The following is a 17,640-nucleotide window of genomic DNA, read 5'->3' on the forward strand; positions in this document are numbered from 1 at the left end:
TAGCGCCTCTACCCCTATTTTTTAGGATCTTATCATCTTCTCATGCAACCTTCTTGTCATCTATTCATCCAACCCCTAAAATCAAGAAATTGGCGACACATGAAACTCCTCTAGTTGCACTTGCCTTGGACGCCCAACGCCTCACCACCCGAGCAATGCATGCTACCCAATGCAACCCTCCTAGCCTCGGCATGCCTAGCCCTCCTAGTGGCATTACAAATAGCTTGTCTTGAATCTCCATCACATTGCCATGGTACCTAGGACTTCTAAGCCACAGGAAGCCATAGAGGCCAACTTGGATGATCAGATAGTGTCCACTCGGCGAGGCAAGTACCAGAAGTTCCTTGTCAAATGAAAGAATAGGCTCATGTCTGATTGTTGCTAGCTAAAGATAGGGGAAGTTCAGCATCTTGCTCTGGACTTATATGAATTTTATCGGGCCCAACATCCGTCAGAGTCAGATTCTTTCGGGGATGAAGGGAATTGACATAGTACGAGTGCAAGGAGGACTCTTAGAATTAGTAGTAGTCAATAAGACTAAGTCAGTACTTTAGTTATAATCAATAAGAGTGAATGCCCATCGTTTCCTAATTCTAGTATGTTAGTTATCGTTTCCTGGTTTCACTGTGTTTAGTTATAGTTTCCTCGTTCTACTATGTTAGTATTTTAGTTACAGTGTTGATGTCTGTTTAAGGATCTGAAAGGTAAAGTTTACAAGCACTTTTGATGATTAGTGAGATTACATATTGAATCTTGAGATGGGAGCAATCTGAGTATGTGGAAAAACAATATATCTTTTTTAAGATTAACATAATATTATTAAGAAAAAGTATGTGCTTTTAATAAGATTTGAATCTCCTAGAATTTTGATTATAGAGAGATAGATACTTAAAGTGAGTTCTATAAAATTTATTAAGCATTTAATAGCATACATGAGGGGAATTATATAAATATGTATATATATATATATTATTTATTACTCCTTTAATACTTTTTGAAATATTTATACAACCACCAATAAATATCATAGTACCCAATTCATGTTTTACTCTCTCCCCGGTTGAGACCGTTAAGCTTTGGACAAGAGAAATTCTTGTTCCACTACATGACCATTTCTTTTTCACTCTAAGAGAGTTTATATAAAACGTACTATACCGTATCTAAATCCAAAGAAGTAACTTTGCAATAAACTTGCTCCAACTCACTCTAGAAAACAAAAAAAAAAAAAAAGTTCTTATAAAATTATTCTTTAGATATTTTGCATAGATCATGATGAATTTGGAGTTTTATGGAGAATAAAGCTTGCTTGGGGAGTGAGATATCTCTTCTCGTATCCAAACTTCACATAATTTTCTTCTCAAACATTACTTACGATATGTTTGGATGTCAAACTCATATCAACCTATTTAAAACTAATCATTGATGAGACCCACTACTTTTTCAATTTTTCATAAAAAATTCAACATACCTCAACATGTTTTGTACATTCAAACACATATCAATGGAACCCATAACACATAATTATTCACAGATCATATAAGATCACCTCAACGCCCCATTGTAGCCTCGAACATAAACACTTTTCAATTTCAAATTTTTAACTTTTTCATATAATAATTATTTAATCATTATAGTTTTTCCAAACTTCTAAACAAAATACAAAAAAACAATGAGAAATGATCTGTACATTTTCCAAATAAACAAATCTCGTGTAACCCTTTTATAAAAAGGTAGACACCACCATGAAAGTGTTAAAAAAATATACTTTTTTAGTGGTACCTACATTTTTACAAAAAGCTTGCATAAGGTTTGTCTATTTGAGACTTGTACCTACCATTACTAAAAAACAATACAACTTTTTGCAACTTCAAAAAAATATATATATATTAAAAAAAATATTCAAACAATATTTTATCTTTATAATGTTTTTATTCAACTCTTCTCATTACTCAAGCATTCGACCTTTAAGAGATGTTATGTCCTAATTTGGATGTTGAGATGAAATAAGATGAAAAATCTATGAATAATAGTGAAATAGTTTCTAAATAGAAGTGAAGTAAGTGATTTGAGTAAATATGTTTTATGGATTTTTGAGAAAGAGAGAGAAAAAGTTAAATAAAAATATTATAAAGTTAAAATATTGTTATAATATAATTTTTCAATATAAATTTTGTTTTTAGATATAAAAAAGTTAAATTATTTTTTATATTTTGTTTAAAACTTTGAAAAAATTGTAATGAGTATATAAAAAAGTTGACAATTTAAAATTAACAAATATTTATATTTGAGTGATGCTTAGATGTTCAGATGAGGTAATATCTTATCAATATGTAAACATATTTATGATTATATGATATGAAATAATTTAGTTTGTGTAATCAAACAAGGCCTAAGAGTTGCTTAAGGATTTACGCCTCCATTAAAGGCATGTTTGGATGAGATGAAACATTCACAAAACTTCTCATATTTTCATTTCCAAATGTCACTCAAATACAAAATAATTTTCAATTTTCAAGTCTTCAACTTTTTCTTCTAATCATTATCCAAACACAAAAAATAATGTAATTTTTCCATAGTTCCAAACAAAACATAAAAATTAATATAACTTTTTTAAATTTCAAAACAAAAATAATATTAAAAAATTATATTAAATAGTTTTTTTAACTTTATAATATTTTTATTTAACCTTTTCTTTTTCTTTTTCTAAAATTTAATAAAACATATTAATTCAAACTATTTCAATATTATTGACAAAATTATGAGATACCAACATCCAAACCAACCCTAAAAATACAGCTAAGGGGGCGTATCCAAACTATTTCCTACATATAATTTTATATCTTTGGAGTATCTTCTAAAGTCAATTTTCACCAACTCTAAAGATACGCAAATATTCAACGTCTCTGATCATGACGTATTGGCAAATGTACAAAGACAACTTTTGATTTTTAGGCCCGCTATACTTAAGCTCGCTACAGTGGCATACACCACACACCGGTGATCTGGAATTTTTTTTTTTTAAATCGCTACAGTAAACGCAGCGTTTTACTCAAGTATAATCCTGATTTTATTTCCCCCAAACCATTCGATACGAATTTGAACGCCCGTTTCTCCCTCCAACTTCGCCGGAGCTCCCGCTCGGTTTCCTTTCCTCGGCTGCTGCTACCGTGCCGTCCGGCCACCGCCTGTCGTCCTGTCCAGCCGACGTCTCTGTTCAAGGACACAATTGAAATACAAGGTACAGTACATACCCCTTTGTATATAGATCTGAAATTTTGGCCTGTGGTCTGTCGGAAGCATTCCCAGAGAAAGTATACACAGAGAACATCTTCTCACTGATTCTTAGTGCTTCTTCTTGATATATGCTATAGAATTATTTTTTTATTTAAAGAAAAACTTTTTATTATTTATTTTACATGTCCATAGCCGGTGGGTTTGAGCATTTTGCGAGTCCTAGGTTCCAATTTCCAAAGACAAAACTCACAGTTATTAGACTCATAGATTTTTATTAATTCCAGTGGTAAAAAGAACTTCCGCGTGCGGCAACACGACATGCACCAGAGAACATGGAGCGTGTTCATTGCAAAACATAATGCTAGCTTTTGTTACCAAGAAGCATTTGGACCACATGATCCAAAATTAAAGATTGGGTTTTGTACTAGACGATTTTTTTTTAATTGTTTTTTCATTTAAGTAGTTTCCCACTACAATTTTTTTTTAATTGTTTTTTCATTTAAGTAGTTCCCTACTACAACAGTCTGATACTGATCAGCTACCAGGCCAGTCAATTAGGGTCCATGTTGCTTTTGCCATAAGAACTTTATGGTGATCATCTCTTTAAACTTGTTAAACTTTGAGTGTCAAATGTAATTGTAGTTAGTTTGAAGAAATTTGAAGTAACACAATTTATTTCTTGTTACTGCATTCTATAAATTCAATAGAAATAGCGTGATGGACAAAGAGGATGATAAAAGGCCACCTAGGCCTTCTACACCAATTCCACCAACTCAGGTATGATACATTAATGTCTTTCATAAAAAGGAAGGTGTCTCGATTCGATTTCAATTAGTTAATGTATTTTTATTTGTGTATTGTAGGGATATTATGGTCCAGGAAATGCCTACTACCCGCCATTTATGATGCATCCAAATACATATCCAAATTCATATACATACGCATGGGGTAGCCAGGTACATATCTTTCGAAACTTTCAATTTTCAATTTTATCTTCCTTGAGTTCATTCTTACCCATTCTAACACCGTGCCTGATTACAGCCCCCACCAATGCCGCCTTTTCTGACAACGTTAATCTACCCTCCGTCGACTAATGCAGAGGGTTTGGGTCGTCTTCAACAAATGACCTAGGTGAATTATATGCCTTACTTTTCAATTTTTTTTGAATAAATTGTTTATTTATTACCTGTTCTAATATCTTAATTATTACATCCCCCACGAATGCCACCTCTTCTGACAGTACAGCTCATCTACCCTCCCTCGACTAATGCGGAAGAGTCAGGCCATGTTCAGCAACCTAACTAGGTTAGAATTTATACTCATTTTTTTTTACAAAGTTTGGAACCCGTTCTAATATCGTGTCTGATTACAGCCCCCTCCAATTGCACATTTTCCGACAACGTTCGTCTACCCTTCCTTGACACATGTGACGGAGTCGATCCATGTTCAACAAACGAACCAGGTTCTTAATTTTGCGTATAATCTTTTTTCCCTTACGTTGTTATGCATTCTAATATCGTGCTTGATTTTAGCCTCCTGCAATGCCACCCTTTTCGACAACCTTCATCTACCCTCCATCAACTAATACGGAGGAGTCCAGTCATGTTCAAGAAAATAAACAGGTAACTACATTCTTTTTATTGTATTTTTGTGATTTAGTGGATTGTTACCCGTAATGTATTAGTTCATCTACCTGATTACAGCTCCCACCGTCACACCCTTCATCAAGTGTCGGAGAGGAGTTGAGAAGCTTAGAAAATTCTACAACTAATCCATCGACTAATGCAACATTTATATCTGAAAGTGAAACAGATGTTGGAGATACATCTATTTTAAATGAACAGAATGAAGAAGCCGATGAGATAAATGAAGAAGATTCTGATAATGACCAAGTTGAGGAGGATCCGAAACCTGGTATGGTTTTTGCCACTGAACATGAGCTTATGGCTTATTATAAGCGATATGCGAAGCAAAAAGGTTTTGGTGTTATAACACAACGGACGAAGAGAGAGGCAGATGGGAGGGTGAGGTATTTGACGATTGGGTGTGCTCGAGGTGGCAAGTACCAACCTAGCCATAGTAATATCTCGAGGCCACGACCAACTATTAAAACGGATTGTAAGGCAAGGATAAATGCCAACTTGGTGAAGGGTACTTGGGAGGTGACCACTATTGAGAATGCTCATAATCACAGCACTGTTAGCCCCCAAAAATCTAGATTCTTTAGATCGCACAAGCATTTAGACGAATACAGTCAGAGGATGCTTGACTTGAACGACAGAGCTGGTATTAGAATGAACAAGAATTTTAATGCACTTGTTGTTGATGCCGGGGGGGGGGGGGGGTTCGAGAATCTTGATTTCCAAGAAAAAGACTATCGAAATTTTATTGATAAAGCCAGGAAATTAAGGTTGGGTAAAGGAGGTGGAGAAGCACTTACTGAGTATTTCAAGAGGATGAGGTTGCAGAATGATGGTTTTACATATATGACTGATGTGGATGAGGAGTTGAGATTGAGGAATGTGTTTTGGGTTGACGCACGTAGTCGAGCAGCGTATGAGTATTTTGGAGATGTGATCACATTCGATACGACATACCTAACCAATAGATACGGTATACCATTTGCTCCATTTGTTGGGGTAAATCACCATGGGCAGTCTATACTGTTAGGGGCTGGATTGCTTTCAAGCGAGGACACAAGTACTTTCGTGTGGTTGTTTCGGGCATGGTTAGAATGCATGAATGGTCGTGCTCCAAAAGCGATCATTACTGACCAAGATCGAGCAATGAAGAGTTCCATTGCTTTGGTATTCCCAGACACACGTCATAGATATTGTCTATGGCATATAATAAGAAAATTGCCAGAAAAATTGGGATCTCACACAATGTACAATGCAGGGTTGAAGACTTCCATCCAAAATGCCCTATATGATTCACAGACATGCGCAGAATTTGAGATGAAGTGGGGGCAACTTATTTAGAAGTATGGACTTGGTGATAATGCATGGTTGCAAGGGTTGTACAACAAGAGGTCGTTCTGGGTACCGGTGTACCTTAAGGGAGTATTTTGGGCTGGCATGAGCACAACTCAGAGGTCTGAAAGTATGAATGCTTTTTTTGATGGGTTTGTGCATTCTGGTACCACGTTAAAAGAATTTGTCAATCAATTTGACAATGCGCTCAGGAAAAAGGTGGAGCTCGAGACGACAGCTGATTTCAATTCCTCCAACCAAACCATTCCATGTTCATCGGCGTTCCGCATTGAGAAGCAATTTCAATCGCTGTATACGAGTGCAAAATTTAAAGAAGTCTAAAGAGAGGTGTGGGAAATGATATTATGTAATTGCATACTTATCAACAAGGATGGTTGCATTTCAACGTATGATGTTTTGGATGAAATTACCACTGATGATGACCATGTTAAGAGCGTGAAGTACATAGTTTACTTTAACCAGGAGGAAGTTGATGTTAAATGCACATGTGCATTATTTGAGATGAGGGGGATTCTTTGTAGGCATGCATTGAATGTTTGCCAGATGAATAAGATTCATGCATTGCCGGATAAGTATATCTTGGATCGATGGCGAAAGGACTTAAAGAGGAGATATACGGTGGTAAAAAGTAGCTATGACGACCTGCGATAGAGTGCAGACTTAGGAAGGTATGAGTTCGTGGTTAAACGGTGCCTCACTTGGGCAACCCGTGTTTGCCCAAGTGATGACCATGTTACTGCATTCATTTCCCACTTGGATGAATTTGAAAATAAATTTAAAGGATTAACACTTGAGTCCGGTTCAGGCAAGGTAAAAGAGACTATGGTCACGAACAAGGGTAAGAAAATCTTAAGCCCCCACATTGTTTGAGGGAAAGGGAGGCCACCAACGAAAAGAAAGGTTCCACCTGTGGAGAAAGCTGCAATGAAGTGAAAGAAGAAACCGGTAAAACATCAAATATTATAGTGTTAATTATTGATTGCTTAAGACTGCAGTCTTTATTTGTTTCTAATGGATGTGATTTTTTTTTTATCTTTCAATTAATTTAGACTTGCAGGAAAATATTTGATGATGCATCACAGGAGGGTGAGGTATCGGAAGCTCCAGAAACTGATAAGGTAATAGGTTTCCCTTACGTGCTGGGGAATGATTTTGCTTTATTGTGTTTTCGGAATTTTTTAGTAATCGGGTTGTATTTTTTGGATTTTTTTAGGTACTCAGTGGTTGCCAGGATGATGTTGTTGTTCTAACACAATGCAGTACTGTCACACAGCCACCGCCAACAGTTAATGATGAGAAATGACGTTATGGTTGGAAATTTTCTTTTTGATGAGAGGAAGGGTTTCGTGATGTATTTTTATGGTTCTAATGTATTTTGAAATCTTTTGGTCGTTGTGATGTAATTGAAAATAATGTGATGCTTGTGGTGTATTTTGATGTATTCTGGACTAAGCGAGGTTAGATTTTGATGCGTTATTTGTCATATTGATGTAATTGAAGTTATAAGATTCATTTTTGTGATGGGAGAATGCATTATTAGTTCGTTTGGCAAGAAATATGTATAGATATTTATGGGTGTTTATTGAATCTATTCACCAACTTATTTGTAATATAATGTTGGAAATATGCCTTGGCAAGTTGTGATTTAATTGGTGTGATATCTATTAGGTGAAGTATACTAAGGTTTGCCATATAGTGATATTTAGTGGTTATTTTTATGGTTGTGATTATGCATAGTGTGATATCTATCAGGTGAACCAATGCCACGTTTGCCATATCGTGATGTATATTGGCATATTTATTGGGAAATTATTTGGTTATTTGGCAGGTTGTGATTTATTTGTGCATTTTGGTATAATATCAGGTGAATTATACTCCAGTGAATATCTTTTGCCATGTTCAACAAATTAGGTTAAGAGATATACGCCATGTTCAACATCCAGGAACCATCTATTTTACATATCATAAGTTTACAACCGATTCAACATCTAGCCATGTTAATCATCTAGCAACCTATCCATTTTACATACCAAAAGTTTACAAACTACTAAAACTTGATGATCTCCCTTCCCAACAAAAAAGAAAAATACGCTTAAATATGACTAATATGAACTATCCATTTCCGTCTAACTTCGACCTTTTGCATTTATGGTCCAAGCCAACCAAATATTATTACAATTGATACCACCCAATACATACACAAAGAGATGCGAATACATCTATTTTGTACGACCAAGTTGGAAATATGCTCCTCTTGCTTGTAAAGAACATCTTCTCTCTCAAGTAGTTTATCTTCCTTTTCCTGAACTTTATACTCACGGAGCAATACATCATCCTCCCTTTTTCGAACTGCATTCTCTCTTGTGCGAATTTTTTCATCTACCAATTGAAATATATCTGCCCATAAGAAGAATTGGCACTTTGCTTCTCCCTGCAATGCAAAAGGTATATTTGAACCAAGTATGAATATGACACGTTAAAAAGCAATACAAGATTCATGCAAAAAAACAATGTTTTACAGTGTTGTACTTCGGGCATGCGAAAAACCTTCTTCCAGGATTTTTGTTAGTTTTGGAGGTCTTTAATGGGGCTTTCAAGCCACACCAATAGGTTGGTGATTCAAAAAAATCATCAACCACACATGATGATGCGCTCGATGCCATAGGTTATCTATCTCAAACAATGCAGAAGAATTTTACACCATTTCAAGAAACTAAGTAGAATGACCAATTATGATGTTCAACAAGCTGTTAAAATGTGATTTTAAATGGAACTCCAACCAAACAAATTAGTAACTGCCAAATTTATAAGTGATGTTTATTTTTATTGAGGAATTCTCAACACCACAACAAGATAAGCAATCTGACATGCAATTGCAGCCAATGAACTCTAGAGCAAGTAGAATTTCTTTCCCTAGAAGTTCATCTATCTCAACTGAAATTTAATCACTTAATGATCTCCACCTACTCACCTATATCTGAATTGATTTCTTTACTTACTCACCTAGCTTATAATTTCAAATAAATTCTTAACATAACTGAAGAAATTAATTAACTCCCCTCCTCCATATCAGGTTGAATAGACCACTCTTAAAAAATAGGTATGAGTTATCAAATTATTATTATTATCTTTTTACTTATGAGAAGTGATGAGATTATACCCTTTCTCATAAACACCTGCAGATCATGAAAAGGGAATACATTACAAAGAATATCAATTTTATTTATGCTACCTGTCCTATATATATATATTCCTTCCCAAGGAAAAAGAAAGTGTAGTAATAATCATACTTTGGATAGTACTGTAGTGTAAACCATGAGAAAAGACAATAAAACAGCGTATGAGAAAGCCATGATGATCTGCCCAGAAGTTGAAGAACAGAGGGTCAAGCCAAGCCCTTACTTATCATTTCACTTATCAATCTTTCAGAGCATAAGAAATCTGCTCTTTTCTATAAACAATATTTGGCCAAATGGTAATGAATTCGGATATAATGGAGAACTTAAGCCTTTCAAACACTACATAACAAGAAAAAAGTAAAACTAAAAAAGAAACAGATTCATAACATTCTCATCATTCCTTACAAAGATATTAGCCCACAAGCTCAAAGTATTCTTTGTCAATAACACTCTTTGGATGAACTCAGAAGAATTCTTTTTCAATACCTTATTTTTGTGGACTTCTGTGTTGTTTTCAATGGGGCTAGTTTTCATGAATTTCTTGTAGCCATTTCTAGTACTAACCTATAACTAGTTCTAACCTATTTACTTGATTCAATAAAATTTTATTTTACCTATCCAAAACAAAATATAAATAAAAACATGTTAACAAAGGCAGCACAGAAAAGCAGGAAATCCCAACAAAACTATAGATAAGATGTGACAAAAAAATTGGTTCTATTGCAAATTACGCTAAGCAAAAGCTATACCCTAAAAAGAGGAAAATTAATTAAATAGAAAGTGACCTTTAGATTGATTATAAATTGAAGACTTTAGATTATATTCAAAAAGGTATCACAAAAAGAGCTTGTTAGAAAGACAAACTTCCACACGACTGCAACATCAAAGCAGTAATCTTTGGAGACACAAAGGCTAATACACATTGAGTTACAACAACTTAGCACAACCTTAGAAACCATATCTCCAAGCATTAATATCTCCAAGCATTAATAAACTAAAAAACAAAAAATATGAAAATTTAGCTTTCAAAACAAAAACATTGATCCAATTAAAAAGAAGATACAAGGAACAAAGACTGCCGGACATGTGATGATTTACTAGGTCTTGCATGGCCATTTTCCATGGGCTGATGTATTGTGATTAATGCTCCAGTGAAATAAAATTAATACAACAGGATATTTTTTTTCTAGAACAGAATGAATGAGGCCTTGATTCACAAAAAGAGCTTGTTAGAAAGACAAACTTGCACACGACCGCAACATCAAAGCAGTAATCTTTGGAGACACAAAGGCTAATACACATTGAGTTATAGCAGTACAGCACAACCTTAGAAACCATATCTCCAAGCATTAATATCTCCAAGCATTAATAAACTAAAAAAAATTAAAACAAAAAAAACCAACCAAGTGAGAAACGGAATAACCTTACCGTCGTGGAGGGGAAGATATTTCAAGCTTACGAAGAAGATGAACAGACCGGCCGATTCGGACGTGAGCGGAGGAAGGGTCTCTAAGATCTCGGTTACCGGTGATCTGGAAATTTCTAGGGCTTTCTGTGGGTTTGAGGGAGACGCAACAGAGTGCGGGGGAATCGTGTTGCTCAGTTTCGGGAAGGGGGGGGAAGGGGTGCTGCAGACGCTGGTTTTCAGAGGAGTTCTAGGGTTTTCGGTGGGGTCGACGGAGACGCAACTTCCAAACGATGGAATCGTGTTGCTCGGTTTCGGGGAGGGGGGGGGGGGGAGAAAGGGACGCTCGGTTTTCAGAAGATCAGTTCTCGGGGAGGAGGGAACCGTGTCGTATCGCAGTTCTCGTTGGGGGGGGGTGGAAACATTTTCGGGGAGGGTCGGGGGATGGGGGGGAGGAAGGTAAGATGGGGAGATGGCCTTCAGACAACCCGTGTAAGTGAAACCATGACATGGCGGTTCGCCATGTCACGGTGTGTGGTGTATGCGGGTGGACTGGCCTTTGAGTAGATTTTTTCTTTGATTTTAATCTTTTTATTGGACGGCTCTAGCATGATCTTGACTGCTTGAAAAATGAAAGACATAAATTGTTATAAAATTATATTCTAAATGAATAATATTTTTATAAAAATAACTTCATTTTACATAAATACTCTCTATAAAAATTTGTAAAAGAGGTTGTTTTGTATCTATGATTGTTAAATTTGTGTCAAAACTGCTAGTCTAGGCCTAGACCAACTCTAAATAATGAAAGGGGTTGGGTAACAACACCCAAATAAAAATTCTTTTTAATTTAACTTTTCATCTAATCATTACTTAACTATTACGATTTTTTTTAATTTTAAAAAAATAATAATTCAACTTTTTAAATTTTCAAAATAAAAATAATATTAAAAATTTATATTATAACAATATTTAACTTTATAATATTTTTATTCAACTTTTTTCTTTCTCATTTTTTAAAATCTCATAAAACATTTTAACTCAAACTGTTTCACTATTATTCACAAACTATTTCATTATTCTTCACAGATTTCTCATTTTATCTCAATATCCAAATAATGGGTAATATGTTTTGTATCTTTTTAGTACATATATTATATATTTTTCGAAAGCTTTTGAGTCCAAATTTTAAGGTTTTTTTTTTTTATTTTTTAAATCAAATTGATTATAATAAGGTTATAATAATCTTTTGGGAAGGGCTAAGAAATTTTGTTTTATGATTTTCTAAAAGGGAATATTTTTTAAGAAAATGCTGTGACATCATGTCCCTCACCCACAAATTAAAAGGAATCCATTATCTATATAATTTTTAAAGTATCTTGATCTTTAAAATCTATTGAGCCACCTCACCATTCCTATAATTGATTTTATGATCTTTAATTTTTCTTTTTTTTAGTTGTAAGCAATTTTTTTATTTTTTGTATTGATGATTACGTTATTTGAGAAGGAAAATGCTTAATTCTCTCACCGAGTGAAGTTATCAATATTATACGGTTTTTTAAAAAAATTTTATTTCATAATTAAAGAAGTTTTTTTTAATAAATTTGTGAATTTTTTTTTTTGAAAATATTTAAAGAGATTTAAAAAATATTTAATAATTTTTTTTTTTAAAAGTATAATTTACACTATCAGTACTATACAAAAATATTAACCTTTCTTGATCCACCTAACATTATCCTCTTAATAAGCTTTTTGAATAGCATGGAGGATGATTCTGACCACAAATTAAAAGGAATGCGAAGGAAAGAAGGATGCTAAACCATTATGAATATTAATGTTACATCAATCTGACGATGAAATAGTGAAAAGATGATTATTTTCTAGTGATGTATTTGTAGCCGTATCGATAGAATTGTAGTTCTCCTGAACTCATGGTTATAGCTAGTTTTCATCGGAAACCGATGTTATTGTATCGATCTTGAGACTAAACTATCATAAAGTTCAGGCCTTGTTTGATTATGTAGTTTCAATAGTATAAGATGAGATATTTTGTTAAAAGTTAAATAAAATATTGTTATAATATAATTTTTAATATTATTTTTATTTTGATATTTAAAAAATTTAAATTATTTATTATATTTTATGTGAGAGTTTAAAAAAATTATAATAATTATATAAGATAAGATAAGATAAGATAAGATAATTTGATTTTGTGTAACTAAACCATTTTTAATTAGAAAATTAGTGGGAAGGTTGTCATGTGAAAATTGATCCCTTTCACCTTAACAACGTGAAAACTGTGTACTACAAAAAGATTAGCTGGTCACTCACTAACACTTCATCCAAATTGTGTTCTACAAGGCATCCTACGAGGACGGAGAAATGACATATATATGAGCTAGCCACAACTCATGATTGGCATCGTATTGTATTTTTTTATATTGACCAAACCTAGCTCCTTAATTATACAAACCTCTTACTAAGTTTTTGCAATTTTATTTTAAATTGATAGTATTTTTATTAAATAATTATAAGAGGATTATTATTTTATAAAAATACTCTCTATTTAAAATAGAATTATGAAAAGGAATATAAATAAATTGTTTCACAATCATTTTCTCCAATGCATGTGTCCTAACATAGCTGCAAAGTTTAAGACGAATCATGCTACTTAAATCAACTAAGGTTATTGCTCAAGAAACGGGAAAAAAGAGAGAGGCTAAGTTGGTTGGTTGGTTCCGCAACCACTCTTTCATGTAGTGGACATAGATTGAATCAATCGTTTTGATCTGAAATGACATCCGTTTTCAAGAAAATGCAGTGATGGGTCTATGAGTAAACTACTTCCTTCACCATTCTTAGAAATGGGTAAAAATTGAGAGGGTTTGGTCCAAGGTAAAAAAATAAAAAAATACCCAAAGTGATGGATTTAAGGTTACGTCTGTATATTGAAGTGATTTCAAATGATTTGAGTTTATTTATAAATAGTAGTGCATGTTTTGTGGGTCTCATTAAGATGTTTTTTAATATAATTAGGTTGGAATATGTGATTGAATATATAAAATAGGTTAAGATGAGTTTAATTTTTTACAAAAAATTGAAAAATTAGTATGTTTTGGCAATAATTAATTTGAGATGAATTGAATTGATTTCAACAAGTTAACAACCAAGCACACCTCCTAAGGACGAATATATTAAATTTTCTAAGTATTATTTAAATATATACATGAGGGAAAAGAAACTGTTTTTTATTATGATAACAGTGTTAGATTAACAGCGAGAATAATTTTCAGATAGTGAAAAAAAAAAAAAACTTCTCTCTGTCTCTCTCTCATGCTTATAAGACAAGTGACAATTTAACATAATGCTATTCGGAAAAACATTCTTAGACCAAATTTGAAAAATAAACTTCATGTTGCCGGAAATCTCCTTTCAATCAACCGTACTCTTGATGTAAAACGCATTTTTTCTCTCAAGAAAAAGAAAAAAAAAAGGGTAAAAATAGCCCATATTTGGAACATAATGATAAGAGAAAAATGAATGTGTTTATAACTAAGTAGGGCGGGATGTAAGAATTCAAATAACTAATTAAGCATGAATGTCAACGATATCCTATCCACCAAATCATAATAACAGTTGGCAGATTTTCTTTTGTGTCAAAATCAAGATGTGGCATCTCATCTAAAACGTCTAATTATTTTGTTTCCTACCTTCACATTATATTAAAGAATTACCAAACATCAACAATTGTTGAATGTTTTTCTTTTTGTCAAAGGTATGTGACCTAATTGACATAAACTCCAACCTTTAAAATGGAGCTCTGGAATTCGAAACTCCTATCCTCCAAATGTATAAAAAAAAAAAAAAATGTTTTCTCTTTTGGTGTTACCATTTAAGTGCGGTTTGGATAGTGAAATGAGATGAGATGAGATGATTTTAGATGAAAATTAAAATTTAAATAAAATATTGTTAGAATATTATTTTTTAATAATATTATTATTTTGATATTTGAAAAAGTTGAATTGTTTATTATATTTTGTGTAAAAATTTAGAAATATTATAATGATAAGATAAGATGAGATGAAATACTTTCACTATTCAAATGGAGATTGTAGTCATTTTGTAGGTTCGTGACACATTTGACAAACAGCACTTTAAATCTATATCTCTTTAAGAGAAATGATATTTATAGGTATGTAAATCTTGTGCACTCATTTTGAAAAAAGTGGATAACTCTTAGACCTATATGAAAAAAAAAAAATTATTTTTTAATAATAGATTTTTTTTTTTTTCAAAAAGAGTACGCGAAACTTATATATCTTTATGACTGTATCCAATATTATTTTTTATTTAAAAATCTATTTTTTATTTAAAAACTAACCATATAAAATATTTCGAATAAAATTTTTTTTACTACTTTCCTTGAATCTAGCTAGCTAGAAAATATGCATGTGTACGATGCAATATTCGAGGGGTTGCCTTATCTCCCTTGCATAATTTTGACTCTATGCTACATCTACAAAGACTTTTACGCGCTGGTTTTTAAGCTCTGACATGGCATTCTAAAATTTGCAACCCATTTTCGTTTTAACAAGGAAAATGCTATACGTATACTTTCACGTGGTATTTCTTACGGACTTATCTACTCTAATTATTTTAATTTTAAATAAAAGAAGTCAAGTGTCCAGAACCACCTTATGTACCATATTTATTATGAAAAAATTTACTTACAAGTACAACTATATATTAATATATGTATAAATTTAATGTAATTAATTAAAAAATAAATTTTATTAAAAATAATGTTAATTAAAATTTTAAATTTAAAAAAATCAGTATTAATATGTAAATTAATACGCGACTTTACTTGTACGTAGCAAGACTCATTTATTATTGAGTAAAGCTACAGCTACCGAATTTTTTTTACCAAAAAGTCATTGAATCAGCACTTTTTTTTTTTGAATTTTTTTTTCATTCATTTTTTTTTCATATTCTTAAATATTGTTTTTTTAAAAAAAAAATCACAACATCTTTTAAAAAAGTTTACTTAATCACTAAGTAAAAAAAAAAAAAGGTAAAAAATAATAATAATTCGGTAAGAAAATAATCTCCCAAATTCGGGAGCTTTAGCACTTCTCTTTATTATTATTTTATTTTATTTTTTAAAATTAATTGACTTCTTCTACTTATTATTCATATATCACACATTTTGTAAGAGAAAAAATTGAAAAATTATGTGTAGTTTATTGTATAAAAATGATGAATATACTTTTTTTTAAATAATATTAAATATAGTATTAAATAAAAATAGAATTTTCTGTTAAAAAATTATTTTTTTCATATAAATCAACCTTTTATTCACTTTTTTTTTTCTTTTAACTGGACGTAAGAAAATAAATACAGAGCAAAACTATAATTATTGCACATCTGGTTTGTAATGAATAAGAAAAAAGAAATAATATTTTTAGTCTTAGAATGTGTAAAACTCATGCACTCTTTTTAAAAAAGTGGATAAATCTAAAATCTATATGACAAAATTAATTTTTTTTAAAGTAGACTCCACTTATTTTTAAAATGATTATTCAAAACTTATACACCTTAAAAATGTATCTAATGTTATTATAAAAAAAAAAATGTATAACTTGAAAATTTAAAATTAAATAAAAAATTTTATACATTACAGATTCGACATATTTGAATTTTTAAAACGAAAATGGGTTGCAAATCTTATAGTGCCATGTCAGAGCATAAAAAACAGCGCGAAAAAGTCTTTGTACATGTAGAATATATAAATCTAAAATCCACATGACAAAATTAATTTTTTTTAAAGTAGACTCCAATTATTATTCAAAACTTACGTACCTTAAAAATGTATCTAATGTTATTAGAAAAAAATTGTATAAATTGAAAAATTAAAAATTAAATAATAAATTTTATACATTACAAATTCGATAGATTTGAATTGTTAACAGAGTGCCTACTAATTCCAGGATGTACAGGCCCTCGACAAGAAGTTTCCAGCAAGTGCACCTCTTTTAATTCAAGAGATTCCCCCAATCTGATAGTCCCTAGAAATTGTTTGCATCAAGAGGGTTCGAACCTTAGACTACATCCCACCAAAACAAAGGTTCCTACCACTCGAGCCAACTCCTAGGAGTTGAAGGAGCAGGATATAATGAAATAAATATAGAAGAATAAAGAGGAATTTGGCTCTTTACAGTATGCTAACAACTAGTAAATCTTGTTGTCAACATGTGCCAATATCCAACCTACCATTGACTTGGACCTTTCTTCCCCCACCCACCCAAGGTGAGAAAAAAAGAAGAAGAAAGAGAATAAGAAAAATGGGATAGTGAATTAGTGATATCGATTTTAGGATAACAAAGATGAGAATTGAAGTGCGAAAAGAAGCGCTGGGGGCATGACGTTGGCTTCATCTGCTTTGGACTAAACAGAAAGAAAATAATACTAGTGCAGAAAATCAACTTCAAAACATAGTCTAGAGTCACGCAAACCACCAAAAGATGATGACTAACCTATGAGTATGAGGTTAAATGGCCACGAACTCCAGCCCGTGTGGAGTAGAGAAGCAGATATTGAGGGGCAAGGGAGAAAAATGAAGCTTCAATTTGTGAAATCATCATGACCCAAAATATTGAGTGGATGGAAATTAATGCTGGATGTAATCATTTATATCGTATCTTTCATACTTCTTCTCATATGTGGGATAGATTCCCCAAAATAAGTGGATCAATCACATGGAATATTTAAATGAGAATCTAGTTCTGATATTAATATATGAAATCAAACTAATCGAAAAAACTTGATC

The 17,640-nt window shown here is 32.3% G+C and overlaps 1 protein-coding gene across 1 annotated transcript; it reads left to right on the plus strand.

Annotated features, from left to right (window-relative positions):
• The first annotated feature begins 3,951 nt into the window (after positions 1-3,951).
• LOC122306437 (protein FAR-RED IMPAIRED RESPONSE 1-like) lies at positions 3,952-6,548 on the plus strand. Its single transcript, XM_043118887.1, has 5 exons — positions 3,952-4,011; positions 4,098-4,190; positions 4,767-4,856; positions 4,938-6,041; positions 6,216-6,548. The coding sequence occupies exons 1-5, from the start codon at positions 3,952-3,954 to the stop codon at positions 6,546-6,548; spliced, it is 1,680 nt and encodes a 559-aa protein (XP_042974821.1).
• Positions 6,549-17,640: the final 11,092 nt, after the last annotated feature.

This window comes from Carya illinoinensis, chromosome 1, assembly GCF_018687715.1.
Source record: "Carya illinoinensis cultivar Pawnee chromosome 1, C.illinoinensisPawnee_v1, whole genome shotgun sequence".
NCBI classification, from domain to species: domain Eukaryota; kingdom Viridiplantae; phylum Streptophyta; class Magnoliopsida; order Fagales; family Juglandaceae; genus Carya; species Carya illinoinensis.

What these genes read in the sequence shown, in the direction of transcription:
- LOC122306437 (XM_043118887.1), top strand. Translation starts at nt 3,952, where the DNA reads ATGGACAAAGAGGATGATAAAAGGCCACCTAGGCCTTCTACACCAATT. An exon ending in ATGTTCAAGAAAATAAACAG is followed by an intron (nt 4,857 to 4,937) that starts GTAACTACATTC and finishes ACCTGATTACAG; the next exon opens with CTCCCACCGTCACACCCTTC. An exon ending in TGAAGAGTTCCATTGCTTTG is followed by an intron (nt 6,042 to 6,215) that starts GTATTCCCAGAC and finishes CAACTTATTTAG; the next exon opens with AAGTATGGACTTGGTGATAA.